This window comes from Mustela putorius, unplaced genomic scaffold (genome assembly GCF_011764305.1).
Source record: "Mustela putorius furo isolate JIRA1106 unplaced genomic scaffold, ASM1176430v1.1 tig00003859_pilon_pilon_pilon, whole genome shotgun sequence".
Lineage (NCBI taxonomy): Eukaryota > Metazoa > Chordata > Mammalia > Carnivora > Mustelidae > Mustela > Mustela putorius.
In genome coordinates, this window is record NW_025422011.1 from 17389468 (window position 1) to 17408764 (window position 19297).

Below are 19297 nucleotides of genomic sequence, written 5' to 3' on the forward strand. Positions count from 1 at the left end.
TGGTCTGAGCTCCTCTCCCCAGGCTGCAGGAAAGATACACTGTAGACCTGACTCCCCCCTCAGTTGTAGTAACACACAGACACCCAGGTGTTCACTCAGAAGCAGGAAGTAGTGGAGAGTGGAGTCCTTGTGTTAAAACTGGAGGAGGCTGGGTGGAGCCTCCTTGCCAGGATTTTGAGGGAAAGTACCTCCACCTACCAAACACTTCCCAAAGGGTGAACTGTTCTCTCAGGTCAGATGAGCTACTACTCCCTCCCTCTTCCTCGAAAGGAGGATGAGTTCAGATACAGAGATAAACGTGAAAGCTTTCTTTTAATACTCCCTGAGGGTGGGGGGGGGAATGAAAATAGTTAATTACTTAATTAAAAAAATTTTAAAACTTGTGATATTTGGGATATTATATAAGACATAAATGTTGCAGAGATGGCTTGTTAGGTCTATGAATGTCTCAGTGATTTAAAGTGCTTTATGGGATGTATCAAACTTCATGACAGTTCAGAAGGATAAATCAGAACGTGTGTTTTAGGCAACTCTAATAACAGTTTTCTTGTGCTCTATAAACAGCATTTCATTTTTCTTTACTAATTTTAAAATAAAATAGTTGTCATTTGTGACATAACTAGCCTGTCAAAGCCCCTTACTAGAACATACAATTTAGTTACGAAATTAGTTGTTGCAATCCTAGTGTAAGTTTCACAGGATTTTATTGGATATGGCTTTGTATGTATTTAACATCCATGTGTTTTTGCTCTCCCTTCACTTTCTTATTGAATAACCTTTGTCAGGTCAATCGAACATTTTGACATCTCAATTTCTCTAGACGAAAAGTGCGTATAATTATACCTATCTTAACCTTCTTCATCAGGTTGCCCTTGAAAGCCATAATGTGGGAAAAAATAGATGTATACATGCATATATGTACATATATAATTTTCAAAAGCTGTATTAGGACTAGGAAAGAGGAAGAAAAGGACCTCTTATTTATTGAAGGCCAGCTATGTACCTAGTAACCTGCTTAGGTATCTCATGTATATAATTTTACTTAAGGTACACCATGCTATGAAATAGGCATTAATATCCACAGGCGAGAAAATGAAATTGATATGGGTTTAAGCTGCTTTTTCAAAAAAGAACGGCAAGTCATGAACCCTAAATTAAAACCATAATTTATCTCATTCCGAGCCTTCAGTATATCAAGTACTTTCATGTATGAGACACTGTAATTAATATATATATGTGTGTGTGTGTATGTATATACACACACACACACACATATCCATATCCATATCTATATCTGTATCTATCTATCTATATATCACTCACTGTTTGGGTTTACTAGATATTTAATAAAAGGAATTGAAGTGTGTTGTTTTTAAAATAGCCTAGTCCAATGTCTAAAATAGCTAAGAAATAGAAATCTTTTCAATTTGGTTCAATTCAATTTTGGTACCAGATTTAATTATTCTAGATTAACCTTCTTTAGCTTTTCTCTAAATCCATAGCATATGAGAATAGGGTGTTTTCTAAATTGCCTTTTATTTCTCTCTCTTGTTTTAGGTGCTTTTAAGCCCTGCGAATATTTACTGGGAAGCTGGATGATCCGTCTTACTGTGTGGTTCATTTTCTTGGTTGCTTTGTTTTTCAACCTGCTTGTCATTTTAACAACATTCGCATCTTGTTCACCGGTGCCTTCCTCCAAATTGTTCATAGGCCTGATTTCTGTATCCAACTTATTCATGGGAGCTTATACTGGCATCTTAACTTTTCTGGATGCTGTGTCCTGGGGCAGATTTGCTGAATTTGGCATTTGGTGGGAGATTGGCAGTGGGTGCAGAATAGCTGGGTTTCTTGCTATTTTCTCCTCAGAAAGTGCCATATTTTTATTAATGTTGGCAGCTGTCGAAAGAAGCTTATCTGCAAAAGATATAATGAAAAATGGGAAAAGCAATCATCTCAAACAATTCCGGATTGCTGCCCTTTTTGCTTTTCTGGGAGCAGCAGTGGCAGGCTGTTTTCCACTTTTCCATAGAGGGGAATATTCTGCATCACCCCTTTGTTTGCCATTCCCCACAGGAGAAACGCCATCGTTAGGATTTACTGTAACCTTAGTGTTATTAAACTCATTAGCATTCTTATTAATGGCCATTATCTACACCAAACTTTACTGCAACTTGGAAAAAGAGGACCTTTCAGAGAACTCACATTCTAGCATGATAAAGCATGTCGCGTGGCTCATCTTCACCAATTGCATCTTTTTCTGTCCTGTTGCATTTTTCTCATTTGCGCCACTGATCACTGCAATCTCCATCAGCCCTGAAATAATGAAGTCTGTTACTCTGATATTTTTCCCATTGCCGGCATGCCTGAATCCGGTCCTATATGTTTTCTTCAACCCAAAGTTTAAAGAAGACTGGAAGTTACTGAAGCGACACATTACCAAGAAAAGCGGATCGGTTTCAGTGTCCATCAGTAGCCAAGCCGGCTGTGTAGAACAGGATTTCTTCTATGACTGTGGCATGTACTCACATTTGCAGGGTAACCTGACTGTGTGTGACTGCTGTGAATCCTTTCTTTTGACAAAGCCAGTGTCATGCAAACACTTAATAAAATCACACAGCTGTCCTGCATTGGCAGTGGGTTCTTGCCAAAGACCGGACAGCTATTGGTCTGACTGTGGCACACAATCGGCCCACTCTGATTATGCAGATGAAGAAGATTCCTTTGTCTCCGACAGCTCTGACCAGGTGCAGGCCTGTGGACGAGCCTGCTTCTATCAGAGTCGAGGATTCCCTTTGGTGCGCTATGCTTACAATCTACCAAGAGTTAAAGACTGAATTGACATGTTTGTAACTTTCCCCCATCAACCAAAATCACAGCATTTATAGACTGAAACCTAGTCTGCTCTTTCATCTGGGAAGCACTTCTGTGATCACTGCCTGGTGTGTTACTTAGAAGGAGGAGAAGGTGGCAGTTTATTTCTTAAACCAGACATTTTCAGAGAACAAGTGCCTAAACTGTCAATTGATGAAAAATGCAATGTCCAAGCAATGTGTGGTCTATTTGGAAAAAATTTATAACTTGAAAAAGATTTTATGTATATCATAGCAATATAACGTTAGGTTTTCTTGATCCATAAGAAGCAAATTTAAACCTGTTTCAGAATTAAGCACAAGATGAAGAACAGCTGTTAATATTTTTTTAAGAATATTTGAAAATGTGATTTTATGTAACTAAGAAAAAGTCTTGCTAATTTTACCTAATGTTGCATCATTAATCTCAGGACAACTTACTGCAGGGCCAAAAAAGGGATTGTCTCCCAGGTAGAACTGTGAGAGTAGAAGAGTAGGCATTATCACCCAATTGCATTTTCGGGTCCCATCTTTGACATAATAGCATCATAAATTTTGTTTAAGTGACTTATAAATCTAAAACCTGAAGATGTTTTTAAAACAATATTAACAACTGTTAGATTTTAAAAGAATAGCTGAACATTTGTTTTCAGACATTACGCATCTCTTTGGTGCAATCACAGTGATTTTTTCCTCAATGTCTTGTGACCACACTAGGAAGAAGTAAAGGACTAATGGTTGTGTGGGTTTGGTAGATTTGGATAAACTACTAGCTAATATGGGGTTTGAATAGCATCTGAGGGATTTGATGGCTCCATGGAATGTTCTCATTCATAAACAGTTCTTTAATAACATTGGCTGTACCAACATTATCCAATTTTGTTGGTATGTTATCTATGGATAGTTTAAATTATACAGAAGATAAACTGGTAAATTATTGTGTCAAGGTGGAAGAAATCGGGAGTAATTATTGACACAAAGCACTTATCAGGGTTTCTTAGTGAGCCAGATTCTCCTAAACCTGTGCTGTTATCTGGTAGCTTCCATACATTTCCCCCTTACTGTGATTTAAACACAAAAGAGCCTATGCAACAGTTCAGAAATTGTGTTCTTGTGAGACAAAACAAATGTGTTGTCAAAGAAAAAGAAAAAGGAATAAAGCTTAGGCCTATGTCTTTAACAATTCAAAATTTTACTTGATTCTTATCTATGGACTTTTGACATGTCACTATGTGGAGTCTTAAAAGTTATAAATGTTCAGTGTGTTTTTTGAACAATATGCTAAATCAATAGCAAACCCACTGCCATATTAGTTATTCAGGATATACTAAAAAACATTAAGCTAGATTACAGTTTAATAATTAAACTGTATATACTGTGCATATAATGAATTTTTATCTTATGTAAATTATTTTTAGAACACAAGTTGGGAAATGTGGCTTCTGTTCATTTTGTTTAATTAAAGCTACCTCCTAAACTATAGTGGCTGCCAGTAGCAGGATGTTAAATTGTGGTTTATATACTTTTTTGCATTGTAAATAGTCTTGGTTGTACATTGTCAGTGTAATAAAAACAGAATCTTTGTATATCAAAATCATGTAGTTTGTATAAAATGCGGGAGGGATTTATTTACAGTGTGTTGTAATTTTGTAGGGCCAACTATTCACAAGTTTTTAAAGTTGCTATCATGTTTGTATATTTACACATCTGATAATATTAAATCATAACTTGGTAAAAATATGTAGCTAAAAGGTTTTTTTCCTCCGAAATTCAAGTCACTGAAAACTTTGCATTCATTTAAAATATAGAATAGCAGGTATATAAAATGTGTGGTAAATCATGCATTTACCACATTTCTTTCTAGTGGGAGATACACTGTTGTAAGCTGTGTTTTGAATTATTAAAGTTCTAGAAATCTAGCAATCTATTTTGCCTTAATTTGTAACTAGGTATGTTAATGAATTTGCTTAATGTTAAAGTAGGCAAATTAAACTATTTTTTTAAAACATAGAATGTATTATTTGTTTCAGGGGTACAGGTCTGTGATTCATCAGTCTTAACAATTCACAGCACTCACCATAGCACATACCCTCCCCAATGTCCATCACCCAGCCACCCCATCGCTTCCACCCCCTCCCCTCTAGCAATCCTCAATTTGTTTCCTGAGATTAAGAGTCTCTTATGGTTTGTCTCCCTCTCTGGTCTCATCCTGTTTAAAGGAAGAGTATTAGAAGAAATGCTCAAAGAACACTGCTGATATATACAAGTAAGATTTTATTCTATCTTAAGTCTGAACCATACTCATGGGGAAAAAAAAATGTGAAATTTAAGAGAATACCATGAATTAGATCTTTATTTAAAAGCAAATGATTGGTGGTGGTGGTGGTGGTAGGGTGCCTGATTGGCTAAGTAGCTGGTGCTCTCGATCTCAGGGTTGTGAGTTTGAGCCCTACATTGGATGAAGAGATTAATTAGAAATAAGATCTTAAAAAAAAAAAATGATTGGGGTGCCTGGCTGGCTTCGTTGATGAAACATGCAACTCTTGATCTCAGGGTTATAAAGTTCTAGCCCTGTGTTTAATGTAGAGATTGCTTAAATTAAAAAAAAAAAAAAAAAAAAAGCAAATGATTTAAAATCCTGCATGATACCAAATGTAGTCAGTTTCTGAAATGTTTAGATATAAATATTCACCATCATGAAGCCCTCATTTTACAGATATGAAAATAGAGGGCTTGATGAAATTCAAGTGAATACCTAAGGCACACACAACAAATTAGAAACCAAACCAGCACCCAGTTCCTCTTAACTTGAGACCTAGTTTTTTGGTTTTGTTCATTTGTTTTAAACTTAAGTATGTGTCTAGAATTCCCACAACAAAAAGTGGAATAGTGTAATTATTCCTCCCATCCCTTCAGCCCTTCAGCCCAGGTACCCATCACCCAAATGTGGCAATTACCAACAGCACATGGTAAATCTTGTTTCATCTCTGCCCCATTCACCTATTTACTAACTCCCTCTAATCCATCTGCCCTTTGGATTAGTATTATATATTTAAGATTTATTTATTTTAGAGAGAATTTGAAGCAGACTCTGTGCTGAGTGTGAAGCCCAATGTTAAGTCCAAAATCCCAGGACTTTGACATGATGGCCTGAGCCAAAACCAAGAGTTGAAGCCAAATCAATTGCGCCACCCAGGGATACCTGCCCCTTGGATTATTTTGAAGTGAATCTAAGACACTTCATCTGTGAATATTTCAATATGTCCAGGGATAAATTTTTAAAAGTTGCCTAATTTATTGCTACAAGGCTAAGTGGTAATGGTGTTACTTTTGTAACAAAGTCAGACAGGGATTTTTAAGCAAAAGTTACTCTTATAACAAGGTAACAAAGCCAAGAAAAAAAAGTTATCTAGAATATATATCATGAAAGTGAAAATAAATGAGTAGTAAGAAGTTACTAATTTAACACCCAAAAACTCAAGGGGAGAGGCCTTCTTTTGAGCTTATTTATACATTTATGTATAATTCTACCAAACTTGAGGGGTGCCTGGGTGGCTCCATTGGTTAAGTGTCTGCCCTTGGCTCAGGTCACCATCTCAGGGTCCTGGGATGGAGTCCCACTGTCTGGTTCCCTGCTCAGTGGGGAGTCTGCTTCTCCCCCCATCCCCTTCCCCACCCCTGCTTTCTCTCTCTCTCTCAAAAAAAAAAAAAAAAAATCTTAAAAAAGTCTACCAAACTCGATTATGGCTTCTCACTCTCAGCAATGACAAGACACTAGAGAGACCACATGATTCAATTATGTTCATGTAGCAGCACCCATACCATGCATCTCTTTGCTTCATTATTTCCAGTGTTGCTATGGCATAATGCAGTAGTTGGTCATTATTTCAGGATTCTGTGGCATCAAGGAAAAGACATAATTTGTTTCATAAAACATTTTGAGGAGGCAGAGAAGTATATGACATTTTAGCTTCCTATACCAAGAGGCTAACGTGGGAAAGTTTGGGAGTTTAAATGACACAATTTATCATTTATCGTTTTCTCTGTCAGGTCCTGTGCCAGAAACTTTATTATTTAATGAGATAATATGACTGGGAGGTAGGTTATTTCCCTATGTTACAAAGGAGTAAGTTAGGACTTACAAAAGCCAAACAGCTTGTTTAAGAAGACCAAGTAAGAAATCACTGATTCAAATTCAGGTCACTTTTGGTTTTTACTAAGACTTGTGCTTTTTCCTATTTTGCTTCAGGTATGTCAGATTATGTCTTTTGGAAATAGCTTCAATTTACCTCCTATGAAGCCCTGCAGTGGCCCTAAGCCTTTTGATGCTGTTACTGATTCTAAGGAGGTTCTCATAAATGGTTTTAACCAGCTATGCTAAAATTGAATAATTGGGGTAGAGAATGTAAACTAAGCCACTTTTATTTTTTGATTAATTTTATTACTCAGTCAAATATTTCTTCCATTTCCATTTCCATTTTGTTCCTACCGAAAATTTTAACAAAATTAACAAAAAGTTAGCATTGCATTAAAACAGTTTTAACCATGTGATATTTTACTAACTATAGCTACTGCCTTCTGAATTGCCCTCGGTTGCTATTATTTCTACCTTATCTAATTCTCCTGTGTCACCTTTTGCAGATCTGAATTTCATGACGGACTCTTATCACTCTGGTCAATAACAAAATGTGTGTGCTATTTTTGGCCTTTGTCAGTTTTCACTCTGATATTTCTACTAGCAATATGCATCATGACATAAATAGGACAAAAAGCCCTGTGTATTTACAACTGTACTGAGTTTTGTCAGCAGGAGTAAAGCATCCAGCTTTATTGTCTATCACCTCTTTCTTGCTACCTTCATCCCTATTCCCAATCCCTGAGAGGACAGCGCTCCTTCCGAGGCCCCACAAATCATTTTTGTTATGAATAAAATGGGTTACCACAGAATATTTTAATGGTATGATGCTACACCACAAAATAATGAACGCGTGACGGTAGGGTATTTTTCTCCTCTCTCTCTAGTGCTTCACAGAGGCCCTAGTAAACTAGAGGCTCAAAAGACCTCAAAATTGACACGCACAAACTAGTTACCCGAAGTTTCCGGCAAACAAGGCGCTACCGAACAACGGAAGACCGTCCCCGAAGTGCATTCTTGAATACACTCGGAAACTTGGACAAAGTTCGCTCTCCCCTCCTCATACAACATGGCTGCGTGCTGAAAGAAATCACGACTGAGCCTTATAACCCTGACCTCGTAAGGATACGGGGTTAGTTTTGGCTTCCGCCTCTTGCTCTGCCTTGCTCAGTGACGGCACAGTTCTAGCACAAGAACTGCTGCGCCACAGCAGACAAGGGACGCGCGCCCTCGGAGCTGTCAGCCGGGAGCCGGAGCTCGCGGGGGAGCGGAGAAGCGGAGTTCAGCTCTCTGGCAGCAGCGGCCCGCGGGGATGGGAAGGGCGGGGGAGAGCGGGCCGAGAGAGGCCTGAGCGAGGCAAGCCGCGGCAGGCAGGCCGGGACAAAGCCCTCGCGGCCTCCACGCGTCGCCATGGCAGCGCGGGGTCTGTGCCCGACCGGATAGGCCGGCCCGGCGCGCGCGGGGCCTGCTGGGAGCGCACGTCGCCGCCGCCCCTCCGCCGGTTTGAACTTGGCGGGCCCGATGTGGGCGGCCGGGCGGTGGGGGGCCGATTCGCCACCTTCCGACGCGCGGTCCTCAGCCGACTGCGGGTCCAGGTCTCGGCCCTCCTCCGACTCCGTCTCCGTCCTCATGGCGGGCGCCCGGGGGCAGGGACTGGAGCCGGCGACTGTGAGCTCGCCGTCGCCCCCGCTGAGCTGCAGCAATTCCACCCTGTCGCTGTTGTCTCCCCTCGGCCACAAGAGCTTCCCGTTCGACTACGACGATGGCGATGAGGAGGATGAGGAAGACCTGGACGAAGGTGCTCATGATTCACAGGCTAAGGTGGCGAGCCTGAGAGGAGTGGAGTTACAGGGGTACGTCAGGTAAACTCGAGGCCGCCGGCCGGTACAGCCCCTCTCAAGATTCCTTAGACCCTTCTAAGCACCTTCTGGCGGCCCAGCCCCCTCCCGGCCTCGCCTCAGAGGCCCTGCTGGCACTTCCTCCTGAGGTGCTGCTCCTTTTTTGCTTATCAAGAGTTGTGGGCCAGTGCGCACGCATGCCTACAGATTTTCTATGATTCTTAATCTTTTTTTTTTTTTCCCTGAGAATATGATTTCTACAGTCTCACCCCCCCCAGAAAAAACGTATCTAGTGTCAAAAACACAAAATTTTGCTACCATTTCGGGAATTTTGCGAGTATTCAAAAGTCAGATGGTGGACACCAGAACTCTTGTTCAAACCCTGAATACCAGAATTGATTACTGCGCCTTGGGAGTACCTGTAGTTGTTTTGGAAAAACCTGCTTGCCCGTGAAGTAGGTTGTAGTAAGCAGTATGTATACATTTTGGGTCATAAATGAGGAGCTGCAGCCCAGCTTAGCAATGTCAACCTCAGCATCCACAGATAAGGTTGGATCTGGTCTGTGCGCTCAAAATTAACAGTAGAATAGAAATCACTGAGTCAGAGAATGTTAGAGCCAAATATATTATTTAAATCACCCCAGTTTTTTTTTAATTTCTACAATTACTCAGCAAACATCTAGTCTGTGCCATTTACTCGTCTAGATACTGGGGACCACAAACAAGATAGACGTGGCCTCTACTCATGAAATTAAAACCTAAATTAAGCTACTCATTTTACATATAACAAAACTGGCTCAGGATGCAGATAAAAAGTCTGATTCGAAGGCATATACCTAGTTATTAGCAGAGCTGGGTTTAGTACTGAGGTGAATAGATCACATTCTCTCTTCCCTAGGCTACGTGGCTATTACTGAATATATAGAAATAAGAACAAAGGGCTTATCCCTGCCGGAATAACTTTCTGAGACAGGCTAAGTAATGTAGGCCTCTTCTGGAATACAGTCATACGTCACCTTCAGAAAACATTTACAAGTTTCTGATTGTCGAGCTGTGTAAGGCGCAATACAGGAGATCTCAGAAACAGACCGGAGAACCTATGCTTTATGTGTAAGCAGCAACATAGCCCCCTTTAGTGTAATTTCATACCAAAATTTCATACCCAGAGTGAATGAATGGAATATGGAACCATATGACATGACTCACACACGGTTACAGCAATGAGTCTCTTAAGAATGAAAAGTAAAAGTAAGTACGTTGATGGGAATGGAGATCAGTAAGAGTAACCAAGCAAGCCACTTGTCCAGACTGGTCGTAGCGACAACAGGCCTCTGATCAACCTGATAGTAGAACTTGATGATAGAGTTTCAGGAGTCCATTTTCATGTGGGTCTTTGTAGGCATTCTTCAGGATTGAGTTGGTCCCATAGATTTTTAAAATAATTTTAAGGCTTTGGAAAATATCTTTGAGTCTAATCAACAGGACTGAGCAATGTAGGTACAGTTTAGCAACCTATGGAATGATGGCTATCAAAACCACAGCTCAGCTGCTGAGACCTTGCATTAGCTTCCAGGAGTCAAACTCCTAACCAAATAGCACTCAAGAGAAGAGCCAGACATATTTTTTTGTCTTACTTTAGCCAAAGCCCAAATGAGCTGGTAACATCCCAGGCTTAAGGCTGCCTTCCTTATCGCAACCTTATCATGGGTCATTCCTTGTGAGTCTAAGGGATAGGATATGGCCTGGAAGGAATGCAGGAGTTGACAGGCTTTTTGTATGGGAAGTGTCAGATGCGTATTAGGTGTTTCAATAAATATGTGCTGAATGAATGCCTGGTTCCTACTCCTAGAGAACAGATAGATGCAGTGGTTGTCTTCAAATGCTCCAGAGAACATAGCATTTCCTTTCAGGAAGATAAATGTTTACAAAATTTCATCAGGCATCTCCCTACCTCTAACCTTTAGTTGGCGCCCTTGGCAGTTTGGGGATGATGCTCACGGCCTCATCCCTAGTTGCAGGCCATGGGCATTCCCTCCATGGAGCAGGGAATAAACCCATGGCTGTTTGGGATTTTATGCCTTTTGTCCATTGTTCATCAGCCACAGAGATAAGCTCAGATATCAAGTGTGCATGGTGATATGAACTCCAGGTAGTTTATGTGTATGTAGAGCCATGTTTAGGGGATGCATGTACCTTCAAGTGTGTTGGACAGGACTGAGATGAAACTCACAATTGACCTCGGATGATGACAAATTTTTCTTGGAGTCTTTTATAATAAAGCCTTCTGTTCATTCAGCTCTATCCTGGTTTTAATATCACTCTATCCATTAAGAAAACCGTGCCTTAATAAATATTTTAGTCATAAAAATCTGCTTACTGAGCATCTCTTGATTATGGGTAAAGCTGTAGTGTATATGCTATACATTTTTTTAGTATATACGCTATCATTTGTTAAAAATATTAAGGCAAGGAATTTAATATTTGAAATGTCATTTTTAGAAGATTGTATTTATTTATTAGAGCATGAGCAGGGGGTGGGGTAGACTCCCCGCCAAGTGGGGAGCCTGATGTGTGGCTTAATCGCAGGACCCCAAGAGAATGACCTGAGCCCAAGGCAGACACTTAACCGACTGAACCACCCACGTCCCCCTAAAATGTCATTTAAGAAAAACAAACCTCTAATTGTGCTCTTTCAACAAACATTTTTTAGGGGGTTACTATATTCTATGCCCTAAGCTAGACTCTTGAAATAAAAAAAAAAAATGAGTTAAAACATGTTTTCTGTTTGTAAGGAATTCATAGCCTATGGCAGAGATGGACAAGTGACAGAAAGCCCAAAGTACTCAGTCCAGATTTTTTGCAGAGTTTTACTATGAGGCAATAAAGATTAATGCCCGAGTTGAATCTTTTTTTTTTTTTTTTTAAAGATTTTATTTATTTATTTGACAGAGAGAGATCACAGGTAGGAAGAGAGGCAGGCAGAGAGAGAGGAGGAAGCAGGCTCCCTGCTGAGCAGAGAGCCCGATGCGGGACTCGATCCCAGGACCCTGAGATCATGACCTGAGCCGAAGGCAGCGGCTTAACCCACTGAGCCACCCAGGCGCCCCCCCCGAGTTGAATCTTAAAGGGAGAGTAGGAATTAGCCATATTCCTCCTCCTCCTACTGAATGACATGTATCAAATACTGAGTGCCCAGAATCTGTCTGCATGCTTTAACATAGATTGTCTCATTCAGTAGTCCATGTGAGGTAGCTTCTGCTGCTATTTCCATTTTATAGATGGGAATGAAGGCTTAAATAAGTTAAGAAATGTACTTAGCCAGGAGGAAGCAGGTAGGGATTTACCCCAAATGATTTATTCCCAAATCTAAGCTCTTGCATGGCTACATGTGGAGATGTAGGCATTTTGGTTTTAGATAAAGCTACAGAGCACAAGGGTATGGCACATTCATCAGTCTGCTTAAGTTCAACAAAACCAAAAGAGTCCAGATCAGCCACTGACATAAGAAGAAGCTGGGAAGATAGGCAGCAGGTAATTCATGGGTGTCAGACTGTGGAGTTTGGATTTCATCTTGTGCGCAAAGGAGCCACAGAAGAACTTTGAGGTAGGGAGTGACATGATGGAAGGATGCATTTGAAGAATGAATGTGGCAACAGTTGTGGAAAATGGTTTGAAATAAGGAAAAAGGTCAGTTATGTCCAGATAGTGGTTGTAAGGTTGGAGAAGAGGTGAATGGCTTGAGAAAATGGAAAGAAGTAGAATAGACATGACTAGGTAATCATGTGGGTGTGTGGGTGGTTAAGGGACTAAATCCAGACAGGGCACAGGAGGAGTCACAGGTCCGGGTTGCTGACAGAGCTAACTGGATGGGTATTGGTACTCGTCACTGATGTAAGATTATAAGGCGAGGAGTAAAATTTTTCTTGGTGGAGAGGGTAGTGGATAGAGGGTAGAAGATGATTAGATTTGGTTGTCCCTGATTTATTGTTAAGTGGGGCAGTCTATTAGGTGGCTGGAAAGAAGTTTGGAGCTCAGGAGAAAGATCTAACCCGGAATGACAGATCATCAGTACCTAGTGATAGTTGAGACTGTGGAAGCAGATAAAGTCTGGAGAAGGAAAGATGTGTATGAGAAATAAACAATACATTAGCAGTGTCTTTTTCCTCCTAGAATACCGACTGCAGGAGGGCATGGATGAATGAAGAAAGCTGCAGAAGAAAATGAGTAAACTGAAGCAACTAAAGCACAACTAAAAAGTTGTGCAAGGTGGAGGGAGAGGCATTTGGTGGCCTGAAGCAGGAATGTTAAAGAGAAAGAGGAGCTGAGTCTATAAACACCTGGGCCCTGAACAACCTTTCTTTCCTTGGGTCCTAATGGTCCGCTTTTGCTCAGTTTTATGAGGCTTGTGTATCTGGCTGAGGCCCAGTATTTCCCACCCCCTTCTCTTGAGCTTGTGTGAGTAGTTACTTTTCCGTGTACCTGGAAGAGACGGACTGACAGAGGTGCACACGGGAGATGCACTAACCAAAATGGAGAGTTGTAGACCCCCTGTTTGAAGAATGGGCAAAAAGGAGTCAACTAAAACGTTAAGGAATACTAGAGCCATATTTTTTTGGTAACTTTATTTTAAGACGATTTCAAACTTAGAAAAAAGTTGAGAGTTTCTGGGGCATCTGGCTGACTCAGTTGATAGAGCATGGAATTCTTAATCTTAGGGTTGTAAATTCAAGTCCCATATTGGATGTAGAGATTATTTAAAAATAAAATCTTAAAAGAGGTGCCTGGGTGTCTCAGTCATTAAGTGTCTGCCTTCGGCTCAGGTCATGGTCTCAGGGTCCTGGGATTGAGCCCTGCATTGATCTCCCTACTTGGCAGAAAGCTTGCTTCTCCCTCTCCCATTCCCCCTGTTTGTGTTCCCTCTCTTTCTGTGTCTTTCTCTGTCAAATAAATAAATAAAATCTTTAAATAAAAATTTTTCTTAATCAAATCTTTAAATTAAAAAAAAAGAATTTCTGTTCATCTTTTACCCAGAATTCTTAATTGTTAACACATAACATATTTTCTCTACATATATACAAATATTCTTTTTTTCCTCTGTACTATTTAAGGGAGGAAAGGGAAAAGTCTGCTTCAGGATATGATTAGGGTCATGTGTTATAATTAGTTGTCCAGATAAGAGATTTTTAAGAATAAAAAATTCTTGTCATTGAGGCAAATGGACTGGGTCTGAGTTTTCCCAGTGGGTTTTTAAATAGTGTGATTTTAGATGATGAAGGAATTCCAAGGCAGTTTGATAGATAAACTAATTCAAATATTGGACTTCTTGTTCATGATTTTTTAAGTGTATGTTTATAGATAATTCATATATATGCATTTATAAAAATCACAATATTGTAAATATATTATTAAATTCTGCTTTCATTGTATGGTTAAGTGAATGTATAGCCAAAGAGTTTTGAGTGCAAATGCTATGTTTTCTTTCTTTTGGAATAGTGTGGTTGAGTCAGAAGATCACCAAGAACAGAAACAGGAGCGCCTACCAGAAAGCAACCTGACGCCATGGGAAGTGTGGTTTGTTGGCAAAGAAAGAGAAGAACGTGACCGTCTGCAGCAGAAAGCTCTGGAGGTAAAACTAGACAGTATCCTTTTTGCTTAATCTATAAGTTCACAAATTAGAGCTGCTATCAAAATTAAAATGTTAATGTTAAATGGCAACCAGACACATGAAAAAATGTTTGTCATCATTGGCCATCAGGGAAATTCAAATCAAAACCACATTGAGATACCACCTACACCATTAGAATGGTCAAGATTAACAAGGCAGGAAACAACAAATGTTGGAGAGGATGTGGAGAAATGGGAATCCTCTTACATTGTTGGTAGGAGTGCAACTTGGAAAACAGTGTGGAGATTCCTCAAAAACTTAAAAATAGAGCTACACTATGACCCAGCAATTGCACTACTGGATATTTACCCCAAAGATACAGATGTAGTGAAAAGAAGGGCCATATGTACCCCAGTGTTCATAGCAGCAATGTCCACAATAGCCAAACTGTGGAAAGAGCTGAGATGCCCTTCAACAGACAAATGGATGAAGAAGATGTGGTCCATATATACAATGGAATATTACTCAGTGATCAGAAAGGATGAATACCCAACTTTTGAATCAACATGGACAGGACTGGAGGACATTATGCTGAGTGAAATAAGTCGATCAGAGAAAGTCAATTATCATAGAGTTTCACTTACTTGTGGAACATAAGGAATAACATGGGAGGCATTAGGAGAACAAAAGGAAAAGTGAATTGGGGCAAATCACAGGGGAAGATGAACCGTGAGAGACTGTGGACTCTGAGAAACAAACTGAGGGTTATAGAGGGGAGAGGGTGGATGGATGGGCAAGCCTGGTGGTGGGTATTAAGGAGGGCACATATTGCATGGAGCACTGGGTGTTGTACATAAACAATGAATCTTGGAGCACTGCATCAAAAACTAATGATGTATTTTATGGTGACTAACATAACACAATAAAAAAAATACCCTAAAAAATGTTAATGTTATTATCCCTCAAAAACAAAAATTTCTTCATTTACTTGTTTGCTCTGTCCATTTTAATAACTCTTATTGTAAAAATAATACATGTTCACTGTAAGAACATTTGGAAAATATAGCTAAGCATAATTAAGAAATTAAAATCTCTTATTTCATCACCTAAAGGTAACTGTGGTTAATATTATTGTATATAGCTTTCCAGATTTTCTTCTGTGTAGATTTAAAAAAAAAAAAATCTGAGGCACTTAGTTGGCTCAGTGGTTAAGCGTCTGCCTTTGGCTCAGGTCATGATCCCAGGGTCCTGGGATTGAGCCCTGCATCAAGCTCCCTGCTCTGCTTCTCCCTTTCCCACTCCCCTGCTTATGTTCCCTCTCTCACTGTGTCTCTCTATGTCAAATAAAAAAAGTAAATATTTTTTTTAGAAATCTACAAATGTGTAAATGAAGACACATATAATCGAGCTTTACTATATACACATTTAACTAAAGTAAATGCAACTGCATTTATTTGGTAATTTTTTTTTTAAAGATTTTACTTATTTGACAGAGAGAGACACAGCAAGAAAGGCAACACAAGCAGGGGGAGTGGGAGAGGGAGAAGCAGGCTTCCCACAGAGCAGGGAGCCCTATGTGGAGCTCCATCCCAGGAATCTGGGATCATGACCTGAGCTAAAGACCGAGATGCTTAACTGCTAAGCCACTCAGGTGCCCCTACTTGGTAAAATTTTTTTTAAAAAGATGCTAAAATGAAAGAGAGACCGGAATCAAGCCCTATATTACTCAGAGCATGTGCCCTAGAGTGAGTGTGTGTGGGGAGATGGGAATCTGGCGGGCTTTCAGGGTTTTTCAGTTCTCTGTGCCAACCTGCCTTGCTTGTTGGACATTTCCGTGTTTGTGATTGTCTCTGAACTCTCGCTCTCCAAACTCAAAAAAGTAGTGTGATATACATTTTCACATGAATCCTTCATTTTTTTAACTCTTACTATTTGCTGTTGAGAAACTAGCAACTAAAGAGATTTGGATGATTTGGCATCCCATAGTATCCAGACTCACTATATGAATTCTTCTTATCTGACCACAGAACCCAAGTAGATTTGAATGGTGAGGGGTATATCTTGTTTCTAGGGAAATAGGATCAAACTTCTTTGTAACCTTTTTTCTGCCTGTTACACTGTTAATATATTTCTATTTCATTAAATATTTTTGCAACATCATTTCTAAATGGCTGGCTAAGATTATTAAAATATATTTTAAATGTATTAGCTATAGAGTACCTGGGTGGCTTGGTCAGTTAAAAGTCCTACTCTTGATTTCAGCTTAGGTCATAATCTCAGGGTTGTGAGATCAAGTCCCTTATTGCACTGTGCATGAGAAGTGGAGTCGGCTTGAGACTCTCCCTTTCTGTCTGCTCCTTCCCTCATGTGCACCTGTGCATGTGTGTGCTCTCTCTCTCTCTCTCAATAAATAAGTAAAATCTTTTAAAAATATAGATATAAGAATATAGTTAATTGGTTCACTATTATCATATATTTAAGTTTAATCTGTTAGTAACTATGTTGCCATAAATATCCTTGGATCTGAAGCATTGCCCTCCACGATCTTCCTTAGAATAGGTTTTTCATACAGTTTTGAAACTCATTATTTCTGTGATGCATTTTGAACTAGATAGGCAGTCACATTCAGGAGGCTTGGCATGATTCAAATGACTAGAAACCAGTGCATTCTGTTATTTCCTTATTGCATGATGTTTGTTTTCTAAGAAATAAATTTATTCCTGGAAAAGTACAAAGTAGTACTTGTTTCCTCTTAGAAGGGCAGAGTGCTTGAGAAAGACCTTAAGATTTGATGCCAGGCAGGCATGTTTAAACTTTTTGCTTCAATTACCTGTCCATACAATAAGAATAAAAGTAATACCTATGTCACATGACTTTTGTGAGGTTTAAATGAGACAAAATATTGTGACTGATATTGTTTTATTAGTGTTGTTACTGATATCATTGCAATCATAGCCTTCTTAAAGGTTTTTCATTTATTTTCAGGATTAGTGTGTATTATTGAGACCCCATACTCCTATCTCAGCCTCAAATTTTAACATTACTAATTTCCACTACTTAGAGCAGTAGCTTTCAAAATATTTTGTTCATGGTGAGAAGTCTACTTTGCTTGTCACATAATAAATCCATACATTTATGTATATTTACACATACATATATTTGTGCAAAACCTGGTATGCTATTCTTTCTTTCCTTTCTTGTGTTTTGTTTTGTTTTTAAAGGTCAGTCATAACCCACTAAATTGGTTTTGGACTCACAGTTTGGAAAACACTGATCTAATGAGCTGTTGGTAAAGTGGGGTTCGGTTTATGGCATTTAGCTTTATCTCTGACCTCACTAGAATTCACTTGTTACATTAAGGAAAGGAAAACCACTTCAAGTCATTTTTACAGTTAGCATACAATAAAAGAAGCTAATTAAATTACAAGAAATTCATAAGGGAGCCTGGGCTTTGGAGTCACACAGAACAAGGCCGAAATTGTAGCCATGTCACCTTGGGAAAATTATCCACATCTCTGAGCCCCCAGTTTCTTTATAAACCAGATTTTAGAGAGGCAGTCCTAGAGTGGCTAAAAGCAGAAATTCTTGAGGTATATTTCCTGGATTCAAAACATGAATCTTGGTCATATCCTTAAACTTGCTGTGCCTCAATTTCTTAATCAACAAAAGAGGAAGAATAATATTTACCTCATAGTGTTGTTGATGAGGGCTAAGTCAACATAAGGATACAGCCTAGTATATAGGACATTCAATGAAAGTTCATTGTTGTTACATGTTAAAGCAGATGGTAATAATAACTACTGAAGATACGTTTTTGAGAACAGATTGAAATAATGAATATGAAGTCCCTGCCGCAGTCATTAAGCATGTAACAAAGTGTAATTAGTTGAAAGATTAAAATTTCTTCATGTATTTAGTAGTTTGAAATTTCTTATGGCTACATCATTACTTAACTCTAAAGCAATTAAATATTTTAGCATAAATCATAGCCTATCAGTCATGCCAGAGTTATCATAACATATAGGCCAACTACTCACTTTATAAGTTTATTTTGTGCCTTTATGGTATTCACATTTTTTCATGCCTTTTCCTTGTTTTATTTTCTAAGTGACACTTTTCTTATTATTATCTAATTTATTGCATTTCTAATTTGTTTATAAATCATATCATTAGAAGCATAGATTATTAACCATAAAGAACAGTTCATCTTAGATTCCTATTGAGGGCCAGAAAGTAGCTGCCAACATTTCATTTCCTGGCAAAGCTGGGATGGGTCCTGCTTCCTTCAGTTTTCAAATAATAATTTTTTTTCCATAATATCAAGATATTATAGAAATAAATGGGTCAGACTTAGTATTTAATTTTGAACTTACCCCAGTTGTCTTATTTTCTTCCTTGAAAACTTAAAGGAAAATTCAAAGGATAATTGGGTCATTAAAAAGATCATCTCTTCTCATAAACTTTATTTCAGCAACCAACATTTAGATAGATGTTTGTTTCAGACATCTCTAAGATGGAGTTAAAAATTATTAAAAAAAAATTTTTTTTTTAAAGATTTTATTTGTTTATTTGACAGACAGAGATCACAAGTAGGCAGAGAGGCAGGCAGAGAGAGAGAGAGGGAAGCAGGCTCCCCGCCAAGTAGAGAGCCCGATGTGGGACTCGATCTCAGGACCCTGAGATCATGACCTGAGCCGAAGGCAACGGCTTAACCCACTGAGCCACCAGGCGCCCTATTTTTAAAATATTTTTAAATTTTTAAAAAATTATTTTAATCCATCAAAATTACCTGCTTACAAAATTTTTTACATTTGTAACTAATGTTGAATGACAAATACAGTAAATGTTGAACATTAGTATTATAAAAAAT

The 19297-nt window shown here is 39.0% G+C and overlaps 2 protein-coding genes across 7 annotated transcripts in view; both read left to right on the forward strand.

Annotated features, from left to right (window-relative positions):
- The window catches only part of LGR4 (leucine rich repeat containing G protein-coupled receptor 4), a 102970-nt gene extending 98113 nt beyond the window's left edge, over window positions 1–4857 (forward strand). Inside the window, exon 18 of the mRNA XM_004755888.2 lies at window positions 1558–4857. Within this exon, the coding sequence (XP_004755945.2) occupies window positions 1558–2834 (1277 nt within the window). The 3' untranslated portion in view covers window positions 2835–4857. The remainder of the gene's footprint in view (window positions 1–1557) is intronic.
- A 3237-nt stretch (window positions 4858–8094) lies between these two features.
- CCDC34 (coiled-coil domain containing 34) overlaps window positions 8095–19297 on the forward strand; it is a 118248-nt gene continuing 107045 nt past the window's right edge. For 3 of the 6 annotated variants that reach the window (XR_006602263.1, XR_006602264.1, XM_045066113.1), the window contains exons 1-2: window positions 8095–8846; window positions 14316–14448. Coding sequence is in view for 4 of the 6 variants with exons in the window: in XM_045066113.1 (XP_044922048.1) it covers window positions 8506–8846; window positions 14316–14448 (474 nt within the window). In the remaining 2 variants the exon portion in view is untranslated. The remainder of the gene's footprint in view (window positions 8847–14315; window positions 14449–19297) is intronic. The other 3 variants (XM_013057937.2, XM_045066112.1, XM_045066111.1) reach the window with 3 other exon arrangements.